Source organism: Entelurus aequoreus, linkage group LG02, assembly GCF_033978785.1.
Source record: "Entelurus aequoreus isolate RoL-2023_Sb linkage group LG02, RoL_Eaeq_v1.1, whole genome shotgun sequence".
In the NCBI taxonomy this organism is placed as follows: Eukaryota; Metazoa; Chordata; class Actinopteri; order Syngnathiformes; family Syngnathidae; genus Entelurus; species Entelurus aequoreus.
The window spans coordinates 14554272-14574136 of record NC_084732.1 but is presented as its reverse complement, the minus strand read 5'-3'; the positions used below and the strand labels follow the sequence as shown (position 1 = coordinate 14574136).

The 19865-nt window shown below is 41.2% G+C and overlaps 1 protein-coding gene across 5 annotated transcripts in view; it reads left to right on the top strand.

Moving 5' to 3' along the window:
• The window catches only part of LOC133630813 (kinesin-like protein KIFC3), a 33070-nt gene that overhangs the window by 2647 nt on the left and 10558 nt on the right, over positions 1-19865 (top strand). For 2 of the 5 annotated variants that reach the window (XM_062022582.1, XM_062022591.1), the window contains exons 1-9: positions 1482-1950; positions 11732-11852; positions 14605-14750; positions 18531-18651; positions 18799-18842; positions 19021-19086; positions 19155-19265; positions 19339-19548; positions 19688-19840. In XM_062022582.1, coding sequence (XP_061878566.1) covers positions 1762-1950; positions 11732-11852; positions 14605-14750; positions 18531-18651; positions 18799-18842; positions 19021-19086; positions 19155-19265; positions 19339-19548; positions 19688-19840 — 1161 coding nt within the window. In that variant the 5' untranslated portion in view covers positions 1482-1761. Of the gene's footprint in view, positions 1-1479; positions 1951-2618; positions 2734-11731; positions 11853-14604; positions 14751-18530; positions 18652-18798; positions 18843-19020; positions 19087-19154; positions 19266-19338; positions 19549-19687; positions 19841-19865 lie in introns of those variants that run through there. The other 3 variants (XM_062022572.1, XM_062022609.1, XM_062022599.1) reach the window with 3 other exon arrangements.

Genomic DNA, 19865 nt, shown 5'->3' with positions numbered 1-19865 from the left:
CTTTAATAGTATCTAATATTGGAACAACTATCCTAGTATCATAATTTCCTTAAAAAAAATATAAATAGCTTTTTGACTTATGATTTCAAATCAAGTTATCCATCCAATTGTACACTGCAAAAATTACGATAGATTTTACGGTAACATTTATGATGTTTTTTTTTTTTTTAAAGAATATTACTGAAAAAAAAAAAACAGTTTTTTACTGCTAAATTCTGCCAATTGAGTTTACCGTAAATATTAAGTTTTTGTTTTTTTTTACACTGTATTACTGTAAATGGGAAAAATGGTACAGGTTTTCTAAAACTGGCAGCTCAGTTGCCAAAATAAAAAAAAAACAGTGGTACTGTTACAGTAATAATAATTACAGTAATAGGTAGCAAAAACCACCATATATTTTACAGTAAAATTGTGGCCACTGAGCTACTTGTTTTTACCGTAAAAAGTACTTTTCTTTTAGTTCTGGTACTGTATTTCCATTTATCATAATACGTTGTAAAAATACTGTATATTTTACAGTAAAATTCTAGTACCTTAGTTGCCAGGTTCTTACTATAAAATCTACAGGTTTTTTCTAACTGTGTACATAAAAAATGTAAATAATAATCAAATGCACAGGCAAATTCCTACATTATTTGCTGATACAAGCAGCCCTCTGAGGGCAGCCATAACTGCTATGTGAATGAAAACAAGTTTGTATAGTGTGTAGCCAACTTGACCGTGTCCTGCATAGTCACATGACCAGGTTCCACAATCTAAATGAGCTTGTTGACAGTTTTTGGTCTCGTGAAAAAATGTCAAGTTGGGGCCAGGGAACATTTGAGACCACCAAAGGAGGTGGTCCACGGTCACCATGGTAATGGCACACTTTCATTGCTGTCAGGGATAATGTTGATCTGCTAATGAAGGAAGACTATGTTCATTTCACACTTGGAGAAAAACTTCAGTGAACCCTAACAACAAAGCTTCAATTGATTGGTTTACACTGAGTGGCTTCACTGAGGCCCCGCCCTCTCATTAGAGTACTGAAAGTGATCAGCGGACTGGAAAGGCTTCTGTTGATGCGAAGCATGGGTCAGAAGATTGAATTGTCTCTGTCGGTCACGCCGCATACCACCATCCTCCAGGTCGTCACATAGTGGGCGTGTGTCTGGTTGTTGGGTTCTTGCTGTGGGTAAAGTTGTAATGTTAAAGTTAACTTGAAGCATACATTAAGGTGGTCATAAAACTGAAACCATCTGTCAGTAGGATGCAGTGCATGTACAAGATCAATAATTAATTCAAATGTTTGTTATTTAATAATACAGCTCTCATACCTACTGGAGTGCCCACTTTAGCATTGTGTTATCTGTCATCACTGTGTTACATCATCATCGTCCTGAGCAACAGATGGTCATGGGGGAAGGGACAGGGGGTGGTCCGAGTGCGAGCGTGAGTAAGGTGAAGCATTAATCTGCTGGTGCACCGACCACCTCGTCCAATCAGCAGCCTGGGAGTCTTACCATCCTAACCAAAAACACAAGTGAGGACGTCTTTCTTTCAAGCGGACCACAAACGTGTTTCTTTTTTTCCTCGTATTTTCATCTTCTCAAAAAACATTTCATTAAGAAGACACTTTGCTTATAGTCCTATACGTCCACGGGAGAGCACAGCACCCAAAGTTTGGCCACCATGCAGCCGGAAGGAGACTAGGAGCACTGGTCTTGTCCTGCGGTGATCCAGTGATGCTGATCTAAATTAAGACTAAGGGGGGGCGGGGTCATGTATGTACTGTGCCCCTTGGCGGTCCTGGCGCTCTACAGCTTTTTTAAGAGCTACACCCAAAAGGACGTGAGCCCAAACTTTGGTGAGGTCCCCGACCGTGGACTCTTAGTGGGGGATGGGATTCCTCAGAAGAAGTGCACAAGGATGAAGGGCAGACTAGGTGGCGCCCGCCGGAAGCGAGTCCAGGTGAGCCGTGTTCCATCGTATGGTATCGTTACCGTGACTACTCTGACACGCCAGGCTACTGTCGCGATGTTCACTTGGAGGTGTGATGTCATCAGTAATGTCAATATTTCTGATCAGTGGTCACGTTACGTGAGCACGCTTGGTCAGATTAAAAATGTTATGTAATCCCACTTTCATACATGATGTCACGGAAAGTGGAGCACTTTGTCGGTCAACTGCTTTTTGACCCACCGCATGCGCGGAAACAAAAAGCGACACTCCGTAATACACACTTCTGTTGTGGTGTACAACCGTGCAGCGTCATAGTAATATTTCCTTTTATTGTCAAATGCTCTGTGAGGCTCACAGGGGGTGTGGTTTGATTGTGCGGCGTGCAACACAAAATTTCCTCCTGTGGGATTGTAATCACTATAGAAAATCTATAATCACTTGTCTACCGTATCATAAACAATTAGGAAGATGCCCGGTGGGATACAACGTGGCTGTCTGACAACTGCATTCCAACTTTCACAGTGGTCATTGGGGTGATGTTGGGGGAGGAGCCATTCCACCTGCTTCATTGGATGCTGAAATATTTATCTGTATGGGTGGGGGCTGGATAAGAGGCGGAGCTAAAGGTGTAACGCTGTAGCTGCTGTTGCTGGGGAAACGAAGCATATGTGTGTGCGTGTGTGTTAAGGGGGTCGGTGGGTGGCGTTGACACACATCTTGCTGCTGTGTGTCACTATGAGGCTATATTGAGGAGGATGAGGATGAGGATGGAGGGATGATGGCTACACCGAGGTAAGAATAATGGAACAAAGATGGAGGCAGCACACACACACAGACACACACACAAGGTCAGATGTGTCTGCTCAGGATTGGGCGTGTTAGCTTTGATCAAATCATGCATACATGATGATGACCATGCTTTTTTTTTTTATACCTTTGCCTTTGTCCTTGCACATGCAAGTGAGTTTATTAAATAGTGGACTCATCATACATACTGTGTGTATATATGTACCTTAAAAAAAAAATCTAATTTGTGCCTTGAAATGCTTCTGGATATTGAGAGAAAAAATGAACCACATCTTGCTCGTAGAGAAAATTGTGTGTTACCATTTTGTTCCTTTACAACTGTTGCTAACGCTGTCAGCACGTTGATAGAACGAGGCAGCTGGATAATGCTGTTAGCATGTCGATAAAATAGGCTAGACTGCTATCGCTGTTACCGTGTTGCTTGCATGGGCCAGCTAATGACAGAGTCATGGTTGTGCTCAGGCTTAAAGGTTTTTGTGTAACAAGGGAAAATGTGTCAGGAGGACATCAGCATGGCCTTTATATATAAAAAAATAAAAGACATGACTCTTAAAAGTCAAGCGTTTGAACCCGTCTTTCAGAGCGACGCAGTACTAAAATAAATGACCATATTGGCGAGTTATCACAGAACCATAACAGGTTTTGTAGCAAATAGTCAACAGAGTTGGTGAGAAATAAGGTGTTAAATATTTTGAGACTAATTTAAAGCAAGGTGAAGCTGACCGAAGACGTCATTCAGTACTGTCATAATTCACAAATGGTGTGTCCAGAAGTACAAAGCGTTCCTTGCCAAGGTAAGGACAGCTGAAAGACAAGTATGGACTGATAAGATCAAAGTGACTCTTGCTGGACCGGGTGGGTGAGTCTGTGAAGAAAACTGTAGATTAGTACCAGCCATGGAGTTCTACTTCCAGCAAGGTGACTGAAAATAGGACACTGCTCTAGGCTGCTATTATGAAATGTGGGCCTTTCCGTCTTGAAGATGGACTCAAAATCAACTCCCTTACTGGCAGTGTGGCAGTACTTAATTTGGTGATGGTACAAATTTAATTTCAGAGAGTGACTGAACAAGATGACCGCCGAAGAAGACATTCTCTCCAATACGATACCGATATAGGAGCTGGAGGATCGGCCAATACCAAAATTATATCAATACGGTATCCGCACGAATAGGGCTGGGTGGTGCACCAGTATTACAGTTGATATCGGTATATTTTAGAAAGTTTTATTTGAGACAATACCACAAATATCTTTCGATATGCCTTTGTTACAAATTTGGTGCACATCTGGAGTCGCTGCAGACACCGACACCCCCCTCCCCACCACATTCACCTTCGGGTACAGCCGACGTGCCCGCACCGTAGCTCCGGCGGCTGGCAGAGGGCGGGCGGCGGCTCCGCTTTATTAACCAGAGGTAACACAAGCCGGTAAAAATATTCAACAGAATAGCCGTCAGAGCCGACAAACTCCTGCTGCTAACTGCTAAAGCTAACAAATTCATACATGCACGCAAACACTGCTCCTAAACTTGCATATGACATATAAGTAACGCATTCATTACTTTTCATAGTAATTACACTTATTAAAGAGTAATTCTATTAGTAATTAAATTACTCTTTTGGTTAAGTTACGTAACGTTCCTTTTTTAAAGTATTTTTTTAGAACACTGGTAGTTACAGTAATGTGATGTTGAGTTTAAACCACACACTTTGCACTTTTTGTTTTAAATACCGATATGTATCGTACAGTAAGAAGGGGAATCTTGTGGCCCCATTCGTCGTGGTTTACCTGACACATGAAACGTGACAAAGTGGGGGCGTGCACTATCCATGTTATCCCCCAGACAGCAGTAGAGTGCTGAATATCTTAAAATGTGTTTCGTGTCTATTCCAACTTTGACCACAGTGTCCGTTGCTATGAAGACTGGCGCTTTCCATCGTTTTCAGCAGACTGCATTGCAAAATAATTAACACCCCACCTTCCTGTCACGCGAGATCTACCAGTGAATGGAGCCATTTGAATCCCTTCCCTACTGTGTATCGCCATTCGGCCTAAAAATACTGGCATATCAGTTTTGGTCCATATCGCCCAGCCCTAAGCACTTGTATTTTTTAGGGCTACAACAACTAATCGATTAAAATCGATTATAAAAAAATAGTTGGCGATTAATTTAGTCATCGATTCGTTGGATCTATGCTATGTGCATGCGCAGAGACAAAAAAAAAAAAAAAAAAGGTTTTTTATTTTTTTATTTTTTTTTATAAACCTTTATTTGTAAACTGCATCATGTACAAACAGATGAGAAACAATAATCAAAATAAGTATGGTGCCAATATGCTGTTTTTTTTTCAATAAAATACTGGAAAGGATAGAAATGTAGTTTGTCTCTTTTATCCGATGATTAATCGAAGTAATAATCGACAGATTAATCGATTATCAAATTAATCGTTAGTTGCAGCCCTAGTATATTTTTTAATAGTGTAATATTAGAAAAGACTGGATCAAGTGAAATTACTTTGAGAACAACAGTAGGTGTGAAAAATACTTACAGCACCTCTTTATGTACAATTGGAATCGACTTCTGCTGTCTTTAAAATTTAGGTGGAGGGGTAATTGTTTTTTTTTTTGGCGACGCCGAGTGGCCACAATTATTCAATAAGTTGAGATCATGATGCAGTAAATTAAATGATGCGGACACGTCTGTTAGATACAATATGCTTCTGCCTTGGAGACTTTGTAAGTAATATGCAACTATAATTATATGATAATTGTTTATATCGCGAAATGTGTCGTTTAAGACTGCAATATTGTTCAATTAAGGACACTTATTACATATGTCTAGCCCAGGGGTCGGCAACCTGCGGCTCCGGAGCCGCATGCGGCTCTTTGACCACTCTGATGCGGCTCAGCTGCATACTTGCCAACCCACACGGTTTCCCCAGTATACTTTACGACCCCCCCGATTTTCCCAGGAGACTGCCTCTCCTAGAATCTCCCAGGGCAAATATAATCCTATTTTCACTCTAATTACTTAATCAAGGGCGTGCCCTAATGGCACCGCATTAATTGTCCTCTATAGCATGTACAAACAGCATGCCAGCCCGGCCACATGTTATATGTAGCTTTTACTTGCACACGTAGGAGACAGCAAGGCATACTTGCTCAACAGCCACACAGCTTACACTGACGGTGGCCTTATAAAACAACTTTAACACTATTACGTTACAAATATGCACCACACTGTGAACCCACACCAAAAAAGAATGACAAACACATTTCTGGAGAACATCCGCACCGTAACACAACACAACAAATACCCAGAATCCCATGCAGCCCTAACTCTTCCGGTCTACATTATACACCCCCGATACCACCAAACCCCCCCACACATCAACCCCCCCCTCTCCGTGCGTCGGTTGAGCGGAAGAGTTAGGGCTGCATGGGATTCTGGGTATTTGTTGTGTTGTGTTTATGTTGTGTTACAGTGCAGATGTTCTCCAGAAATGTGTTTGTCATTCTTTTTTGGTGTGGGTTCAAAGTGTGGCGCAAATTTGTAACGTAACAGTGTTAAAGTTGTTTTTGTACGACTACCGTCAGTGTAACCTGTGTAGCTGTTGAACTAGTATGCCTTGCTGTCACTTACGTGAGCAACTGAGCAAGCAAAAGCTGCATTCAACATGTGGCCAAGCAGGTACACTATTTGGGCAGGCAGTAGAGGGCGCTAAAAGCAGTGCCAGCACGTCCTGAAATTTGGGAGTCTCCCGGAAAATTGAGAGGGTTGGTAAGAAAGACGCTATCAAGCGCCATTCAATTAAAAGTCGCGGGCCGCTCTAACATTAAATTTCCATATTAAGATGCGTGCCGGTGCGTGTGTCAGAGACCCCTGGTTAACATAGCACAAAGCAATTCAAGCTTTGTATGCGGTGTTTTTCATTTTAAATTATCAAAAATTTTTTGTGGCTCCCATTGTTTTCTTTAATTTGTGAAACTTTCCAAAATGGCTCTTTGAGTGGTAAAGGTTGCCGACCCCTGGTCTAGCCGGTGTGCTTAGCTGTTGTGTATCTGCTAGCTCCTAAAGTAACTTCAGATCAATTTAAGTCGTTTTGCAGGTCATAAAGGCTAAAAGTTATGCATGCATGTCTGCTGTCACCCTATATTCTGGGCAGAATTGAGACACAGCGCCCCATGTGATGATATCAGTCAATCAAATTTGCATTTCTGCTGAGAGTAGTTTTGCTTCCAATTGAATTTGTCACTACATTTAGCAACTATTCAGACCCTGTTAAGGATATGCAGTAAGATGCAACACACAAGATCTGATTTTATAGCTAACAGGTTATATTCTCGGCCACTTTTGCCTTCGTATTTTATGTGTTCATTTGTTGCAGCCTTGTTGACAGTAGAAAGAGTAAAAATAAGTGGAAGAAAACAACATATGAATTAACATACCGTGTATCTGCACGGATAAAAGGGGTAAAGAAATTAGAGAGGTTAGCTACTTTTGTAGTAGACTTAAGCTGGTTAATTTTCAATAAAATAGTTGTCAACAGAGAACATCAGCCCTTTAAAATGAGAAATGTAGGCAGTAAAATCTATTACATGTTCATTTAAATGGGTTATACTGGTATAGCGCTTTTCTACCTTCAAGGTACTCAAAGCACTTTGGCACTATTTCCACATTCACCCATTCACACACACTGATGGCAGGAGCTTCCATGCAAGGCCCTAACCACGACCCATCAGGAGCAAGGGTGAAGTGTCTTGCTCAAAGACACAACGGACGTGACGAGGTTGGTAGAAGTTGTGGATTGAACCAGGAACCCTCAGGTTGCTGGCACGGCCACTCTCCCAACTGCGCCACGCCGTTACATGTTCATTTGAACAACTGCCATTTATTATTTCCACTGTTGGCTTAAATGATTGTGATTTAACATGGCTAAATCAGTTAGCAGTTACAACTGTAGAAAATACCTCTTAGTGGGTGGAATGTATTAGTGTATAGTGTGATCATTTCTCTCCGTAGCGGTGAAAGATGTCCTGGAAAATTTTAGGCAACAAGTAGGAAACCTGAGTGCTAACCCTGAATTTCGAACACTAATACATGGAAAAATCTGCAATTTTCAGAGAGACCATTATTTTTTTAGGACTTTTTCTGGCAGTGCTTTAAGCATGCATGACATTACTGCACTGCATGGCGAGCCATTTTAAAGATGAAGCAATGCCAATTATACAACATCCTCATCTGACCTACAGTACACGATATTCACAACGTGTGTGCTGTTTTTATACAGGACACACAGTCCACCTCTCTGAACAGTGTTGGGAGGCTTTGGGCCGAATCCATCCCAGCAATGACACTATACCGGTCCACTAGTTCAGTTCAAAACTTGGAAGACAAACATTTTTGCAGCAACTTCCTAAAAACACTAGAGCGCCACTGTTGTGTACCGCTGCAAACACATTAGCAGATCCTTGCATTGACATTTTAACCTTGCTAGCAAACATAGAACACTGGGATCCAAACTTGTGATTTACATGATTAAAGGCACCCTTTTAAATCCTCTTATTTTTGAAAAAAATGTTGTAGTTTGATTTATGTGTCTAAGTAACTAAGGTGTTGCTGTAGCTTGTTTACGTCAGATGCAGTCAGTAGTCATTTGTTCAACTTTCTTCAGTGTATGAGGAGCATGATTCTAGACTTGCTCCAAATGGAAAGGGTCTTCAAATTACTTCTGTTATGAGTATAAACTTGAAGTGACTTGTCCAGTCTAGCGTGTTGTAGGACTGCAAATAACGACCATTTTGATAGTCGACTAATCATGCACTATCTTAACAGTTAGTCGACCAATCGGATTATAAAGTGGCTCAAATTTAGTCATCCGGTTTTCAAGTAATTTTCAGTATTTTTAGGTGTGTTGCCACCCAGCAACAAAGATGACTACTTTATACAGAAATACTTATAAACCTTGCTGCTCATTGGGTTGTGACAAAATAATAGTTGTTATCATGAACTGATTTACGTGGACCTCGACTTAAACAAGTTGAAAAACGTATTCGGGTGTTACCATTTAGTGGTCAATGGTACAGAATATGTACTAAACTGTGCAATCTACTAATAAAAGTTTCAATCAAATCAAACTTGTCCATTTAAAAGCAAGGAAGTGAAGTGCAGTCAAAATAGCAGCAATAAAAACAACAACACACTTTCTAGCTGTAATTTGTGATGATGATGTGTTTAGAAAGATGTACACAGGTATATAGACACAGCTAAGCTGGCGGACTTTGACTAAAATGATGATTAAATCTATTTTTTACTCAGCTACGTCTGGCTGTTGTTAGCTCAGCTAACTCCTGTCCGGTCTAACATGCCTCTGCTTTAAATGCTCCCGAATCACAGACTTTCTGCTATTAAAAGCGAGGTATTTGCAAACTGAGAAAGTTATTTTTGTTTTTAACTTGTTTAGACTGAAATTTACCATACTTTACATGTTTTTGCTCACAGTGTTGTTACAATGGCTGCAACCATTTTGCTTTTTCTGGTCTGGTTCTCTACTGGCCACCAAGCGTGCATGTTCGTTTTTGTCTAGAAAAAAATTAGTGATGACATAACCGTATATAACCGGCATAACTATTATCGACAAATGAATTTGAAATATTGTCGATTTTAGTCAACAATGTGGACTAATTGTTGCACCCTTAGCGTGTACCCTCCCTGTAACCTTAGGTGAGCTGGGGTAAGCGTCAGCTCGCCCACGACCATAATGAGTACAAACTAGGGATGTCCGATAATATGTCGATATTATCGGCCGGTAAATGCTTTAAAATGTAATATCGGAAATTATCGGTTTCAAAATTATCGGTATCGGTTTCAAAAAGTAAAATGTATGACTTTTTAAAACGCCGCTGTGTACACGGACGTAGGGAGAAGTACAGAGCGCCAATAAACCTTAGAGGCACTGCCTTTGCGTGCCGGCCCAGTCACATAATATCTGCGGCTTTTCACACACACAAGTGAATGCAACGCATACTTGGTCAACAGCCATACAGGTCACACTGAGGGTAGCCGTATAAACTACTTTAACACTGTTACAAATATGCGCCACACTGTGAACCCACACCAAACAAGAATGACAAACACATTTCGGGAGAACATCCGCACCGTAACACAACATAAACACAACAGAACAAATACCCCAGAACCCCTTGCAGCACTAACTCTTCCGGGACGCTACAATATACACCCCCGCTACCCCCAACCCCGCCCACCTCAACCTTCAATAATAAATATGGCAGTGCCATGTTGGCATTTTTTTCCATAACTTGAGTTGATTTATTTTGGAAAACCTTGTTACATTGTTTAATGCATCCAGCGGGGCATCACAACAAAGTTAGGCATAATAATGTGTTAATTCCACGACTGTATATATTGGTATCGGTTGATATCAGTAATTAAGAGTTGGACAATATCGGATATCGGCAAAAAAGCCATTATCGGACATCTCCAGTACAAACGCTGAAGAAGATGTATGGATTCAATAAGAACACAAAAGTTGTTAAATTACAACACAAATCCTCCAGAATTCAACTTCCTTGTACTGTGTATATCAGTGTTTCCCATAAACTGCCAAGATACCTGTGGCGGTGGGGGCGTGGCTATGGGGGTGGTCACCATGACATCATCAAGTAATTGCATAATTTACTACAATATGATTTTCTCTAAAAAGGCTCAAAAAATGTATACTTACTAATTAATAACAGTTTTGTTTTAAAGGTCCATCCATCCATCCCTTTTACAATATAATTACAACACTTTATGTACATATTTATATACAGATTTGAACAATAAGTTATTCACTGAAATATATTTATTAATTGTGGTTCTTACAAAAAATATATCTTATAAAATATAAAAGGTAAAATGTCTCAAAGCTCTGCCCCTTTAATTAGTGCATACTAAATAATTTAACTTTAGCCTACTACTACAACCATATTATTTACCAGCAACATAAAGAGAAACAGAGGCAGAGGTGTCCTGCCACAGTCAGTAACAAATAAACAGAAAACAGTAGTGGTCAAATACAAATAAAACAACGAGAAGTATCCTACACTTCTCTTTTGTAAAGTAAATCTGAACAGCCTATATGGGCATCTACATCAACTATATGATTTGCCTGAGAAGCTGGACAGGACAAAAAAAAAATATATATATATATATATATATATATATATATATATATATATATATATATATATATATATATATATATATATATATATTTTATTTTTTTTATTTTTTTATTATTTTTTAAAAAATTTTATTTGTGGCGGACGTAATTCTTTCGTGGCGGGCCGCCACAAATAAATGAATGTGTGGGAAACACTTTATATGCAGAGCAGCGTTGTCCACCCTAGTTTAATGCTACACTGTCGGGTCATGTGACACACGTGACACGCCGGGCCATCTGCCGGCCGCCAAGATGATAAGATTACTTTCATTTAGTCCTTCCTGACCGTGTGCATGTCGGCATGCTAGGCTGGGTCGGAATGCTCATCAACAAGAGCTGGTCGGACCACGAGCGCCGGGTGCGCTCATCAAACCGCACACGAGCACAGGTGAGCGACGAGGATGATGGATTTACAGGCAGTTGGGAATAGTGGCGCATAGATAATGGTGGAATGGGGTGGAGAGCTGTGAGTGATGGATATATTTGTTGTAAGAGGCTCTAAGCCGTTCTTTGACTTGTCTCCCGCAGTCAACAGAAAAACTTTCACTTGTCACATTTAAGGCCCACTAATCGCTAAAATGTCTGTCTGATAACATATTCCTTCTGGGTCCTGCAGGTGGCACTAATGCACATTAGACACCGCTTCTGCTGTATCTGGTTGTCATTAGAAAGTTGCTGGTTGTAGACTTTTTTTTTTTTTTTTAAATCGCAGTATGGAATGACTACTACTAACCAACGAGTCTGTGTTTTCTATGCAGCCGGTCCGGAAGTCATTCCAGCTGCTCAGTCCCACGGTCATGTTTGGACCAAGAAAGACGTGGGACCTCGGCCACACCCCCTGTCTGCAGGAGCTCTGGAAGAACGACTTCTCTTTTGACGGTGAGTGTGTGTGTGCATGCGTGTATCTGTCATGAATGGTCTGAGGCAGCAGTGAGACAAACAAGTGGGCACACGGTCAACATTTATGCTAAACAATAGTAAATATGTCCATGTTTCCGCTGTGCATAGCGTCGCATTTCAAATAATCTTTTTATGCTCTCTAAGTTGCTTTTCAGCCTGAGGATGTCATAAAAGATCCTCTCCCAAAGAGGAGTTTTGAGGCAGAATAATTATTCCTTAACAGCGCAAATGAAATGCATTAAGGCAATAACATTTGTGGCACTCCAGCACATTGTGTGTGTGTGTGTGTTTGCTCAGTCGACCATACTGAAGCTGTGTTGACATGTGAGCCAGTCGGTGTAGTTAGCGATGAGCACAGAAAGCTCATTTAAATGACATACAATGGAAGCTCGATATATGAACTTAATTGTTTCTTGAACAGGGTTTGTATATAGATTAGGGCTGGGGGATATATCGATATACGCGATATATTGCGGGTTTGTCTCTGTGCGATATAGAAAATGACTATATCGTGATATTCGAGTATACGTTCTCACGCGGTTGCTTTTAGCTGCTGGCATTACACGACAGGCTCTTCCCACTCCTTCTTGTGTCTCCTTCTCACAGACAGCAAGCGCACCTTCTACATACGTCACATACTGTCACGTCATACGTCACATATGTATACACCCTCGCGGAGCAGAGAGGTAGCGACATGGCTAAAGTTAGCTGTGGTGCGAGTGGTAATACGAGAGAAAGAAGGTGCGAATCTGGTAACAAATGAAGGAAGAATTAATTCCCAAGAAAAACAGCATGGGGTCCATCGTCTGGCGGTGGTTTGGCTTCAAGTGGGAATATGTCGAACAGACAACCGTAATTTGTCAACTGTGGGGCAAAAGCGTTTCTACAAAAAGTAGCATTACTGCTAATATGTTGCATAATTTGAAAAGTCACCTACTAGAGAATGAAGAGTGCTTACTCATGTCAACATCTCCGTTCGGTGCCACACGCCCACACCATCAAAATGCCGAGGCAAACATTTTCACATCAACACCGTGTGAAAAATAGAGTCGACAACAAAAGGAGATAATGTCCGCAGGAACATACAACATAGCGAAGGACGAACACTATTTGATTTCCTATTATGCAGCTTATTTTTATTTGACACTTATTGAAATATCTTGTGTGACATCATGTTTTTAAACTATTGTAGTGGCGTTCTGTACAAAAAGTGCACTTTAATTTAGTGTTTTGATAAGTCATCTTAGTGACACCATGCACAAAAGTGCACTAATAGCTTGTTTTAAAATGTCTGACAATCTTGCACTTTCTGTTTTGGAAATGACATGAATGTTTGTGCCACTGCTTAATAACTTTAATAAATACATTTTTGGTAAATTTACTTAGTTGTGATTTCCTTCTCTGCCTGAAAGTTTAAAATGAGCATATATTAATGCAGTATGAACAAGAATGTTTTAAAGTAGACACATAGAATCATCATACTGGTGTGACTATATGTATCAAGTGTTAATTCAAGGCTAAGGCAAAATATCGAGATATATATTGTGTATCGCGATATGGCCTAAAAATATCGAGATATTAAAAAAAGGCCATATCGCCCAGCCCTAATATAGATAATATATAAATAGAAATGTTTGTATCGTGAAGCAAATGTATCCATAAGAAATAATGTTAACAATGTAAATATAAATAAGCCTCGACAAACATCCCTATTTTAGGTAAGGTTTGGACACTTTGAAGGCAATATAAAGTGCTATGATGAATCAACTATATCGTTATTAACAAGCTAGTACAACAACGACAAGGTGTACTTTGCTATATGCGCTACTCTGCCAATATGCGCACACATACAGAAGTTCTTTTGGTGTCCTCAAATGATCAGAAATCACGAAAATCCCTAACTTTACCAACCATATTGCTACAATTATAAACATTTTAAAGAGTAAAATCCACTTGCAGTACATTGACATAGACAAAGGAGCAGCTCACTAGTTGAGAGAAAGGAGCATACAGAGGGGAAGACGGAAGGCGCCGTGTGTGTGTGTGCTCTTGGAAGAGGTGCTGCTGAATGATAGTCTTCTCCACTGCTGTGAAATAGGTCCGTGTTGGCATCTTTTTCCAGAAAAGTCAGTTCTCATCGCAATTAAAAATGTGCTGGGGTATGAAGTCGTTTTTTCAATATGAGCAAACACAAAATGACTGCCAGCAGGACACATGAATGAATGAAGCATTCATACACAGAGACATGGTTCGCACAGAAAAACATATTTGCCATGATCTAAATGTTCGAAAATTGAAAAGTTCACAAATAGAGGGGTTCATAAATGGAAGTTGCGTGGTGGACACCTCTTCCTGTTTGTTTCCCTGTAAACTGTATATTCTGCTTCTGGGTCTATCTTCTTTGTTTTAGAGCACCAAAAAACAAAGCAGTGCTTTTGAAGAGTAATTGAAAGTTTCATAACTGTCTTGAGATGATTTGACATCTACAAGTGTGCACGTCGTAAGCCGTGACCTGCTTTCAGCTGAAAACAATTCCCCTTCTTGCTGCTTTAGGAAGCTGATTAGAGTGAGCCAATTAGTTTAGAGATTAAGGCCACACTTTTTTGTCCGCACACCAACATTGTGTTTGTGCTGTTGTGGAACAAAACCATGCATCACACAGTTAAAGGTGTAGATGCGTGTCAGTGTGTGGTCAAGAAGTGACTGAAAGCCAATCCACCTGTGCCTGCAGCGAGTTCGCTTGACTTCCTGATGAGTGATGGTGAGGAGGACGCCTCCTTTATGTCTCTGCCGAGCCCCGCCTTCTCTTGCCGCTCCCTTCTGACCGCAGAGCTGAACGAATCAAGCGCACCCAGGCAGCAGCAGCTGCTCATCCAGGTGAGACGCTGCAATACTCCCCCACTCACAGTGACGTCACAAACCTTTAAGACTCCAGCGTGCTTACTGGATCCATGTTCTCAGCCTGTACATATTTACTATCGCATTTGATTATTCAGGGGTTTCATTGATCCTGAAAGTGCTGGAATGTTTACACACACCACTGGCAGTCCTGGTCCGTCATAGTCTTAGACTGTCTGTCCTCGTTCGGCATGATCCTGGACTTCCACGATCCTGGACTAAGGAGTTGACCCAGTGAGAGTACAGTGTCACTATTTGTGGCCTCTTTATTTTCTGTTTTTTCTTTTTCTCGCACTGCCACACTGTTCCATCTCCAGAGGGTCACATGGTCCTGCTGGTGGACATCCACCAACGTAACAAGCTTCTTCTTCTTGTTTTTCTTCTGCAATTTAGTTTTTAAAGGGGAACTGTGCTTGTTTTGGAATTTTGCCTATCATTCACGGTACAAAATGGATGGATGGATGGATGTTTATTATTGTCTATTTATTGTTAGTTCCTTTTGTTAAGTCGTAATATCCAGCAAGTACGAGGTCGCTAACAATGCAGCTAATGGGAAGCCCTCATAAAAACCTCTAAGAAACATCCATACACTGCCAACAATACTCAATTTACATGTCATAACCTGCATATTCACCAAGTATCTGATATTGTTATTATAAACGCTTAATGCAGAGGAACTACTTTTAGCGGCGCCGTGATCACAGAGAGGTAACTAGCTTATGCGTTACATTAATATACTGAGCCGGTGAGCTGCTGCATCGCCTCTGAGATGGCAATGCAGCAGAAGGTTGTGGCCATAAACCGAGAGGTTAGTCAACTTTGAGATTAAATTTATACCCAGAAATCGCGAGAGACACAAAGACGCTTGTTTCTTTTTTTGTTTGTTTTTTAACATGTGTGAGGATTATGAGTAATCCTCCATTTAAACAGGTAGATATAAACATACCATTAGTCGGCTTCCCAATGAGAGCAGACATTGTACAGTAGGTTATTATTTTATGTTCGTAGTTTGTATTTCTTGTTAAGCACTGAGCAATACTTACTGGATCTGTTTAGCACACAGCTTCTAAAACTTGTAGCTCAAAAATTTACAAATCATCATTTGTCCCAAAGTAGTAGTCGTTGGTTCTCATTAAGTCTACCATGATTAGTTGTTGCTGTTGTTGAAGAAAATAGCGAACGTTGAGATACATCTGTAAAATGTTTATGCCGCAATATTCTTAAAAAGGGCAAAATACGTAAATATTGCGTGTTATTATTAGGAGTGTAATGATTAGTTTCAACTTCGATTCGATATTTGTGGTTGCCGATACGATTCAGGGACAATAGTATTTCAGGGATTCAGGGACGGCGTGGCAAAGTTGGTAGAGTGGCCGTGTCAGCAATCGGAGGGTTGCTGGTTACTGGGGTTCAATCCCCACCTTCTACCATCCTAGTCACGTCCGTTGTGTCCTTGGGCAAGACACTTCACCCTTGCTCCTGATGGCTGCTGGTTAGCGCCTTGCATGGCAGCTCCCGCCATCAGTGTGTGAATGTGTGTGTGAATGGGTGAATGTGGAAATACTGTCAAAGCGCTTTGAGTACCTTGAAGGTAGAAAAGCGCTATACAAGTATAACCCATTTATCATTTATATATATATATATTTTTTAAAACAATACGATTCAGTGAGTTAAAATCGATTCAGTATTTTTTTTAGCAAAAAAAAATCAAGCAGTGTGTGTGAAATACATACTGGACACTTCCTTTATTTCTGTTGTTGCTTGTGAAGGAATTATGTATAAATAAATTAATGAATACATACAAGCAAGTAAACAACAATTATTGGCCAATGCAGTCACATCTTATTGAATATAGTGCAACCAATCATTTAGGTTAAATTAACAAGAGGAAACATTCTCTGCTCACATTTTAAAAATTCAATACATTTTCAATTAAAGTACAGCAACCAACATTTTAACAGTAGATTTACCTGCTAAATAAAGTTCCCCGACCTGGCAATACAGTATCTGTTCTCCGCCCTGGCGTCGCCGATGAAAGACAGCATCCCAGGTGTGCGGAAGCATGTATGCTCCCTCATTCTTGTTCTTGGTGTTGGCGCCCCGTTCCCTAATTTCCATATCCTCCTCCATCAATCTCTTCTATTTCTTTCTGGTGAAATGACTTCTCCTTGTGTCTATGGAGTCGCTGCGTCGCCGTAACTTGCACATTGCGCTCCTGTCACCAGGGGCGCTCTGTGACCAGTATTTGAGGTCAAGGCATAATCATTTTGTAAATGTGCTATGAGTGCATTATCTTTGTGCGAGGTGCTTTTTTAAAACCTTTTTGTTACCACAGTCAGACCGTATGTTGCGCACCGCGCTATTATTGTGAAGGGGTCTGTTGTTCGTCAAGCTGAGAGGCTGTTAAAAAAAAAAAAAAGAGAGCGAGAGTTCCTCTTAAGTTGCGACCACTGTTTGTTCGTTGTTATGTGGATGATGTCATTACAACAACACAAGCAGATGAGATGTTTTGTGGGTGTATAGATTGTTTTTGCTAACTTAGTTTCGTAGTTTAGTCGTTGTTTCAAGTGACCGTCTCGACATTTACATTATCAGGACAGGGCGGTTGAGTGTGTCGGGGATGAATGAGCGCTACTGGAAACGTTATTTTCCCAAACAAACGTTTTTCTCCTCACAATGACAACATTATATTCACATTTATGTCAATTTCCCTGATATTATTTTGCGTTTATCAGCGGATTCCGTTTTTTTGGCCAATTATGTGCCTCTGTAAGTGGAATTAATCCCTTACTTTTTTTGTTGAGCTTAGTGATTATTGATTAGGCATACTAGCACTATGTCAAATAAAAAATAGCAACTATGGCGACATCACAAACTTCTCGTAGACATGCTCTTTTCTCACTCTTTTGCTTCTCATCTTTTTCACCATCACAATTTCTACAATTTGCATGCACATTTCGCGGACCTTTTAATCGTTGTTTTTTTTCTATTGTATTTTCACAATCGTGAGAAGCCATAATCAAAATTGAAATTAAAATTTGGTTAGTTGTCCGGCCCTAACCCTTAGTAATTATGAATGTGCCTGTTACAACATGACATTTATACTTACAGCATGTATATAAAACATTCGGGGAGGCTTTTGATGTTTTTTTAGAGCACTATATATATAGTAGGTGGAATAGGGTGAATCCCTTTACCTCGATTGAGAACTGATTTTTGCTGGTGTTTAAGAGTAAGAATGCATAAACAAAAAAAAAACATATGTGTTCTTGTCTCACATAAGGACTGTGAATGATGTGCTAAATAAAAAATAAAGTGCAGTTCCCCTTTGCTTTTGCTTGTTGTCGACACTGCAGACTTGTAACCTTTACTGATTATGGTTCATTAAACTGCTATGCTATCATTGAGGTCAGTAGTTGGCAACAACCACCAGAGGGTGCTATTTTGTCAGGCCCAACACTTTTTAAACACATTCGAAAGCAAATGTTTTGTTTGTGCATTTTGTAAATACAGTATGAGTACTGTAAATAACCCTGCTGTCATGTGTTGACACATTTTTCTACATCAATCATGGCTCAATTAAAGTTTGATTTTATTTATACTACTACTATTTATATATTACTTTCTGTTGCCTAAAAGTGGTGGGAAAAAAGTTGAGTACGGTAGTTTCTATTGTGCTTTTGCTAACGTGCTAACAGCAACTATATAAGTCTTCCGCTCATCCATGATGGTTTTCACGTCCTGTTTGTGTGTGTCCAGTCTCTTCAGGACAAAGTGTGTGATCGTCGGGTCCGCCTCGACTCTGAAGCGCTGCACCACGCGGCGCTCGGGCGGCCGAGCGGTCTGGCGGCGGCGCAGGAGGCAGGCGTGGCGCTAAGCGGTGAGTTCAGCTCGCAACTGGAAAAACATGCGCTCGTGTTCTAGAACTTTGTTAAACTAATCCCAAAAGAAACACAACAGCAGTGTTGTAACGCGTGTGTGTGTGCGTGTGTGTGTGTGTGTGCGTGTGCGTGTGTGTGTGTGTCAGGTGGCGTGGACAAAGAGCAGCTGATCCCTCGGCTGCACTCCCAGGTACGTCAGCCACCCAGATCATTAGACTACCATCAGCTGACTGAAATGACATTCTCCATACTGGGAAGTTGATGTAGAACACCACAACAATGCACTTGATGAGAAGCGCACACACCAACAGGATCTGCAGTAGATGAAGTGTGTGACATGCTGAGTTGTTTTTTTGTTGTGTTTGCAGGTTGAAGATCTGGAGAAGAAACTTCTTGACCAAACACAGGAGGTGGCGAGACTTCGCTCAGAACTGGTGTGTTGGGAGCAGAGACTACGTGACCTCATTCCAGTGCTCTGAATGAACCTTGTTTCCACCTGCAGGGGGCGACAGACCTGGAGAAACAGCTGGAGATCCTGGAAGCGGAAAACAGGCATCTGAAGCGCGAGCTGACCTCTTGCAGAAGCGCCGAAGTAGCATGCAGCTGCAACCAGGTACCTTTCACACGGCTGAGGCAAAAGGTGGAGCTGTACAGGACAACTGACTGATCGTTGGCGTGTGCCGCAGGATGTAGAGGCGCTGCGGAGGGAAGTGTCTCGCCAGGAGATCCAGGCCCGTCAGAGAGAGCGCCACCTTGCTGAGCTGGAGAGACAGTTGATGGAAAAAAGTGCCATGGTGGACACGTTACAGCAGCAATTGGAATGGTCTAAAACGACACAAGGGGAGGCATCAGGCCAGAAAGCTGGAGACCAGTTGCAGATTGAGGAGGCAGTGCAGGTAGAACGCTTGGTGTCATACACTAAACACTAGAGGGTGCTATTGTTCAAATGGCAAAAAGCATGTATGCCACAACACTCTGAACTTATATAATGTCTGACTTGTGTCTGACTCGTGTGGTCTTTGGTGCGACACCCAGGCAGAGGAAGTGGAGACTGACGAGTCCTCGACGGCGATGCAGCTGAGGAACGTGTTGCTGCAGGAGCAGATGTGTGTGCAGCACCACCTGCTGCGAGAACTTGAGGCGCAGCTGCACGAGTCGCAAAGGACCAGCGCTCAACTGAGGACGCAGGTAACGTATTCTGGTGTGTGTATGC